General features: G+C 37.5%; 1 protein-coding gene across 2 annotated transcripts in view; it reads left to right on the forward strand.

The window, feature by feature from the left end:
* The window catches only part of DLC1 (deleted in liver cancer 1), a 563,336-nt gene that overhangs the window by 162,253 nt on the left and 393,124 nt on the right, over positions 1–7,959 (forward strand). Inside the window, exon 3 of one of the 2 annotated variants that reach the window (XM_006893561.1) lies at positions 1,565–1,705. In XM_006893561.1, the coding sequence (XP_006893623.1) occupies positions 1,565–1,705 (141 nt within the window). The remainder of the gene's footprint in view (positions 1–1,564; positions 1,706–7,959) is intronic. The other variant, XM_006893560.1, reaches the window with a different exon arrangement.

The following is a 7,959-nucleotide window of genomic DNA, read 5'->3' on the forward strand; positions in this document are numbered from 1 at the left end:
ATAATCTGCTCTGAATACAGGTTGAAAAGGTATGGAGATAGGACACATCCCTGGCGTACACCCTTCCCAATTTTGAACCATGCAGTGTTGCCCTGCTCTCTTCTGACTACTGCCTCTTGGTCCAAGTATAGGTTTCGCATTAGCACGATACTTTCATAAATATTTCTGTGTTGCTTATTTCTTTTTTGGTACAGTGACTCTGTATTCCCTCCATCTTATTTTAATGCTTCCTAGATCATTCAAGATTTTACCCATCACATCACTCAGAATTGCAACTCAAGATCTAAATTTGTTTTTCAGGTCTTTTCGTTTGAAAAATGCTGAGCCAGCTCTTTCTTTTCTATTCTCCAGTTCCACCTCTCTACATTTTCTGTTTTGTCTAAATAATGTATGTATTTGTTTTGTCTCCTCAAGCTGCCTTTTGAAATCTTCTGTTGAGCTCTTTTACTTGAGCATCTCTTCCCTTTGTTTTGACTTCTCATTGCTGTGGTACAATTTTCAGTGAATCCTCTGACATCCATTTGGTTTCTTCTTTCTCTTCTGTCTTTGTAATAACCATTAGCTTTCTTCATGATGATATCCTTGATGCCATCCCACAACTCATCTGGTACTCAGTGCCTCACAGCTATTAAGATTCTCTTTAAATCCAGGTGGTATAGACTCAATGTCATCCCACCTTTGGTTCTTGTGGACTTGTTTTCATTTTTTTAGCCTCAGTGTAAACCTGTACATGAGTGATTGATGGTCATTTCACAGTCAGCAGCTGGCCTTGTTTTGACTGCTGACATTGAGCTTCTCCAAGGATTCCTTCCTCTGTGGTATGCAGGGACTAATTTTAACAATTTCCCATCAGGGTGGCACTATATTGCCTGATGATGCTAGGTGGGCTGTTCAAGGTCACACAGGAATGAATCAAAAGAAGTCTCTAGCATTCTGCCTTCTGACTCTTACTTCATTGCCTAGCTACCTGTATCACTACCCTTTGTAGTTCATAATGTTGTCATTCTTGTTATGTATCTTTGAGCCAGAACCTATCCATGGCTGACCCTCCAGCAGATTTTTTAGGGGCAGTAAATCGCATGGAATAGACTGCCCATCTTTCTCCAATAGAGCAGCTGGTGGTTTTGAACTGTGCGCTTTGGGTTGACAGCACAACTCCTTATCACTTGACCAAGTCTCAAGATCATTTGTTGTTTTCGAGTAGCTTCATCTTAAAGAAAAACTTCTGTAAAGTACAATTTTTAAACCACAGTGTGAGTAGGAGTGAGTTGCTAATCAAAAGGTCAGTGTAATTCTGAAAGCGAAAGACTGGCAGCTTCAGAAACCCAGGTGAAAGGTCATCATGAGTCAGAATAAACACAACAGTGGATTGGGGGAGTGCATGGAGCAGGAGGTATTAATGCACAATTAAGAGTGACATGTTTATGTCGTTGTCAGTGGCTGTTTGGTGGTTCAGTGTATGTTGGGGTAAGACTGAGGGGGCCCGGTGCTAGTGTCAGGGGAAGGGGCTAGTGTAGGTAACACTGACGTGCCCTTTACATCAAACTGGTTTTTTTTTAAATAGGATCTGGAATCAGGATCTGAAAGTGGACCAGATACCATTTCAGAAAATCATACACAAATAAATGCGCCTTCTATCACGGAGTCCACTACTCTGCTATCTTCTATCCAAGCACACAACTCTGGAACCAAACCCAAGGCTGTGGTAAGTTTTAAATATTAATGATTTATCAATGTCAGCTTGCAGCATTGATGATTATCAAATAAGAGTTGATATATCATCCATTCAGTTGTTTTATGCCTTCTAGTCACCTGCAATCCATAGCGACACTCTGTATAGCAGCTCTGAACCCTGCCCCATCCTGAGCCAGTCTCACTAATTCCAGCACACCTATTCCCATTGCCCCAGTTACTGTATCCATCTTATCTGGGATCTTCCTCTCCTGCACCTTCCCTCCACCATCCTGAGCATGATGTCTTCTCCAAGGACCAATCCCTCCTAGCCATGTGCCCAAAGTATGTGAAATGGAGCTTCAAAATCCTATCCTCCAAGGAGAAATTTGGTTTCACCCTCTCCAAGATAGACTTACTTGTTTTTCTTGGCAGTCCATGGTATATCTGAGAGGAAATATTCTCAAGAGTCTAGTTGTGATTGTAGTTTCTTATGAGACAAAATAGAAACATATGATGATTTTTGAAAGTGATAATAATACAAGTACTTCATCAAAATTGATGATGGACCCAGAATTATGTAAATATGATGTTACATTTTGTTACTGTATGTATACAGCTTCAAAGAATCAGGAATGGGCGAGCTCTGGTGGCCTAGTGGCAAGAAACTGCACTGCAATCCCAGAGGTGCGTGGTTCAAATCCACCAGATGCTCTGCTGAAGAAGGAGGAACAATTGCCTCCTGTACCAGTCAGATCCAATTTGACGGTACACACATAAAAAAAATAATAATAATAATAAAAGAAAAAATAAAGGTATGGGTTTGGGGACATTAAAAAAAAAAAGAATCAGGAATGTAAAATCTGGATATGACTTTACCTGCATTATTTTCCAGATATGACCACATCACATACTGGTTATCTAGGTAGATAGGTAGATGATGGTGTTGTGTACCATCAAGTCAGAACTAACTCATAGCTGACACTCCAGCAGATTTTTCAGAGGTAATTTAGTTGCACAAGAGGAAACTGTACCTCTATTCCACAGACCAGCTGTGTGCCTTTTGGATAACAGCATGGTTCCTTGCATATTGACAGAACAAGAGATATAGATATATGCATATATAAATATAAACATAAATTTTCTGTGGTCACTAACAGACAATATACATGTAATGTACTTAGTGAAATATTTGGCACAAAGCATACAGAATTAATTAAATAACTAACATTATTATGATGATGTTTAATGAATTTTAGAGATGCTACAAAAACAATTGAAAAGGGATTTATTTATGCCGGAATATGATATGACTTTCATTCTGAATAAAAGATAGCTTGACACCAGCAGTGAAAAAAAATATTTTTTTTAAAAAAAAGGAATTGCTCTAGGGAAGGCTGCTGTCAAGGACCTCGCACAAGTGCTGAAAAGCAGTGTTGTCAGTCTGGAGACTAAGGTACACCTGATTCAGGCCATGGTCTTTGCAATGACTTGCTAATGCATCAGAGAGCTGGACAATGAGCAAAGATGACAGAAGAATGATGGATGCCTTTGAGTTGTGGTGGCTGGGAAGAGTATTGAACATACCATAAACTTCCAAGAGAACAAACAGGTTTGTTCTGGAGAGGGTGAACCAAGCTGCTCCTTGGAGGCAAAGATTTTTATTTTTTTAAATAGATTTTTTATTTTATACTGGTTTGCTTACAAAGTTTGTACACATTGTTTTTCAACCCAGATCTTTCCCATTTCCTTTACTTACCACTTCCTCTACCAACAAATTGTGCAACCCTATGATTATTCCCTTGCCCATCGTCACCGCTCTACTCCTGCCTTCCCTACCTGGGAGCCTCATACACATTTTTCTGTTGTTGTGTACCATTGAGTGGGAACTGACCCATAGCTTGCCCTCCACTGGATTTTCAGAGGCAGTTAATCGCATGGGAGGAGATTGCCCATCCTTCTCCCAGGGAACAGCTGGTGGCCTTGAACCACATGACTTTGAGACTGCAGTGCAGCTTCTTGCCACTAGGCCACCATAGCTCCACATTTTACTAGTTATCTTTTTATTTCTGCAATAATGGTCTTATACTATATCTGTCCTTATGATGTTTAGTTCACTTAGCATAATTTTCTCCAGTCCCTCTTAAGTGATTTTTAAAATTATTGCTTCTGCGTGCTGTGTAGTATTCCACTGTGTGAATGTACCACACTTTCTCAATCCATTCAATTGTGGTTGGACATTTGGGCTGTTTCCATGTTGCTACGATGGTGAATAACACTGCTATGAACACTGGTGTACAAATCTTCATTTGTGCCTCAGTTCTAATTTTCTCAGAGTATATTTCAAGCCATGGAATAGTTGGGTCATATGGAATTTCTGTTTCTATGTTCAGATTTTTGAAGAAATATCAAATAAAGGCAAGGATTTTAGAGCTTTGTCTCACAAACTTTGGGTCAGTAGCCAAGAGGAATCAGTCCCTGGAGAAATACATGATGCTTGGAAAGGTGGAGAGACAGCACATCAGAGGAAAATTACGGATGAGATGGATTGACACACAGTAACTGGGATAATGGTGGTAGATGTGTCAGAGACAGTGAGATTGGCTCAGAATAGAGCAGAGTGTGCATAGGGACATTGTAAGTTACAGGCGACTTAATGGTACATAACAACAGCAACAACAATGGTGGTGACAAACAAGCAAGCAAGCAAGCAAAAAAACCCCAAGAACTCATTGTTTTCAAATCTATGCTGACTTATCATAGTCCTATATGAAAGAGTAAAACTACTTCTTGGAATTTCCAAATCTGTAAATATTTATGGACTCAAACTGCCACATACTTCTCTTGCTGTGTGTCTGGTGGTTTCAAACTTATGACCATTTGGTTAGCATCTCATCCCTAACCACAGTGCTACCAGGGCGCCACATTAATTAATGAAATAAACCTGTTGCCAACTCATAATGACACTCTGGGGTGGAGTAGGTCTGCATCCAGATGGTTCCCAAGACTGTAAATCTTTATGATCTGATGATCTTATTTTATTATTTTTAGAGGAAAAGAAAAAAATATCAATATTTTTAACTAGCAAGTTTTGAAGCAATGGCTTCCTTTACATCAAGAATTACTGGGGGACTGGACTGTAGAACAAAGAAAGGGAGGTCTGCCTTTAAAAACACATCTCTTTTAATTCCATGTTAAAGGTTTTACTAGAATCTTGAATACTCTAACATTTGCTCTATGTCCATCTCTTATTTTAGAGTAGTTACTGTTTGCATCCACTGTTTCTCTCATAGAACATACTTGTTTCTGTGTATGATTATCTAGAATTTGTAACAATTTTTTACAGCTGTCTGTGCAGAGGCCTTTTTTTTTAATGCCCTCATATTTGCATAGTCAATTTAATTACATAGAAATATGTACATACCTTATGGTAACCATTTTCAGTAAAATTTTTGAATGAAAACCATAAAACTTTTCATTCCCCCAGGATCTTAATCTTTTATAGTGACAGATTCTTTCTTCAAATTTCTCATATTTTGCCGTATTGATTGACCTAAATAAATACTCGCTCCACAGGCATAACTGAGAAATGTGCAAGTCACTTCTAGAACAGAAAAAAAATACTTTTTCTTATGCCCTAAATAAAGTGTTTACTGATAAATTGTCAACTTTGAATACAATTAGGTGTGAAAGTGTCTCTCGCTGATCTGCTGTGAGCTGCTTCCTGGGAGTACAATGGCAACTTCATGTATGTGCCACAGCTCATCAGTCAGGGAGCAATGAAATCGTTACGCAATTATCTTGGCTTCCAAACACAATATTCCACTTCAAGACAACCAAAATATGCATTACACATCTTGGCCAATTCTACAAACAAAGTTAGACAACTGTACACGCAATTCCCTTCAACTCCTGAAGTATAATTTAGTGAATTCTCTAGCAGGCCACGGAATGCATCCAAAAAACCTCCACTTTCAAAATCACCTAAGAAGAAGGAGCCTAAAACAATAGCTTAGAGGATGAACTACCTTTGTTTTTTTGGGGGAAAGATTGCTTTTGTTCATTTGTGTACATTTCCCTCGCATCTTAATTGGTGGTTATGCTCTTTTGAGTACTCTCATTTTTATCACAGTTTGAAAATATTACCTGTAGATTGTTTATACTTGCTTTTTTGTTGTTTGTTATTACTAAATTGGAATATTATATTAAAGAATTATTTCACTGGTTTTGAGAAATTAAGCTTATATCTTTCACAGTCTGCTTATGTGAAAAGACAGAACATTTTCATATCCTCAAGAACAATAATTTCAATCATGAACTAAAATCTCAAATTTAAGATTTAGTTGAAACATGAAATTCTGAGAACACCTATTTAACACCTTCACCTATAATGAATTAACTTGGCCTCATAATGTCACATTTTTAAAAGAATATTAATAAAAAAAAGAATGTTAACTTTTATTTCAGAATTATTTCACCTCATGTTGGATTTCCTCCTGAGAAATCTATTTATAATGGTTACTAACTACCACAAATATTTGGCTTTTCTTTTCAGTGTAAGATTGGTGAGTTTCCAACTGCCTATTTTTCAATAAGATTTTTTAATTTAAATGTATTATTATAATGGGACCTATGAGTAATCTTCAGAGTTTTCAGAATTGTGTGTGTGCATGGTACTGAAAATTAAATGTTCAAATATATTTCTAAGATGTATTTCAGTGGTGTTTTAATCATCAAAGTGTCAACTAAGCAATAAAAATTAGTGACATTCATCAAGCATGATTTGTATACTTCTAACATCTAAATCATCCATCACGTATTTATGGATGTTGTTGTTGTTAAGTGCTGTAAAGCTACTTGTGAATCATAACAACCTTATTATGTATAACAGTTCTGAACCCTGCTCTATCTTCAGCCAATTTTATTGTCTCCAACACATCTACCCTTATTATACCAGTTACTATGTCAATCCATCTCATCCATTGTCTTTTCTTGTGCTGTCCCTCCATCCTTCCAAGCATGATGTTTTTCTCCCAAGACTTTTCCTTCCTGGAAACATGCCCAAAGTATGTCAAATGGAGCTTCAAAATCCTTGCTTCCAGTGATCAGCCTAGTTTCACCCTCTCCAGGACAGACCTGCTATGTTAGCTTATTGGTGACCTAGTGGTAAGGAGATGTGTTGCTACCCCGAAGGCACTTGGTTTGAATCTACCAGTTGCTCCACAGATAGTCTTCTCCTGTGCAGTTTACTGAGGGTTAGCTATGAGTCATTTATGACATATGTACAGTCATACACTGCATAACATCATTGAGTCCACATGCATGTATGTCTGTGTTCCTATCCCATAAAAAGCCAAACACATTAAAACCTTATTGTTATTGTTGTGTTGAGTCAGACAGGTCCATAACTGACTCTCCAACAGGTTTTCAGAGACAGTTAATCAAACAAAATTATAAATCTACGTATATAAAAGAATCTAGGTATATACAAGGCTTCACAATAACAAAGAAAATGGGTAACACTTTGTGGTGTATATTAAATTTTATTATTGTTATTTTTTATGATAAATTTGGGTGAGGGGTTTTTTTGGAAGTGTTTAATGTATTTTTTTGCAAGGACATATCTCCATATACTATATATTAAGACAAACATTTGACTAACTGACATCTCATACACACTTTGTGACATGTACAAATAAAACTTGAAGATAGATTTAGAATGGAATTTGTTCCTAGACAGGGCATTGCCTTTATATACTGTGATATTCACACCATGTCCAAAGCACATAACATCCTATTTCACAGAATGTATCTTGAACATTAAATTATTTTCCTTAAAAAAGCCCATTGTTTTAAAGGAGAATTTCTAAAGGAGATAGTAAAAATATTAGGGACAATCTTAATTTATTGTTGTAATATGTATTGTTGTTATCCTGGGCTCCATGAGGAGAAATGTGGCATCAGGGTTGGAGGAAGATTCATCAACAATCTGCCTTATGCAGATGACACAAGTCTGCCTGCTGAAAGTGAGGAGGACTTGCTGCAGAATGTCAGGGACTGCAGCCTTCAATATGGATTGAGACGCAATACCAAGAAAACAGATATTCTCACCACTGGGCCTATTGGTAGCATCATGATAAATGGTGAAGAGATTGAGATTGTTAATAGCTTTAGTTTGCTTGAGTCTTGGTACCAGAAGCCAGGAAATCAAAAGACATATTGCAGTGAGAAAGTCTGCTGTTGAGACGTCTCCAAAATCCTGAAGAGTAAAGATGTCAGTCTGAAGAC

The sequence above is a fragment of the Elephantulus edwardii genome, unplaced genomic scaffold (assembly GCF_000299155.1).
Source record: "Elephantulus edwardii isolate Elephantulus edwardi_28Jun2011 unplaced genomic scaffold, EleEdw1.0 scaffold00128, whole genome shotgun sequence".
NCBI lineage: Eukaryota > Metazoa > Chordata > Mammalia > Macroscelidea > Macroscelididae > Elephantulus > Elephantulus edwardii.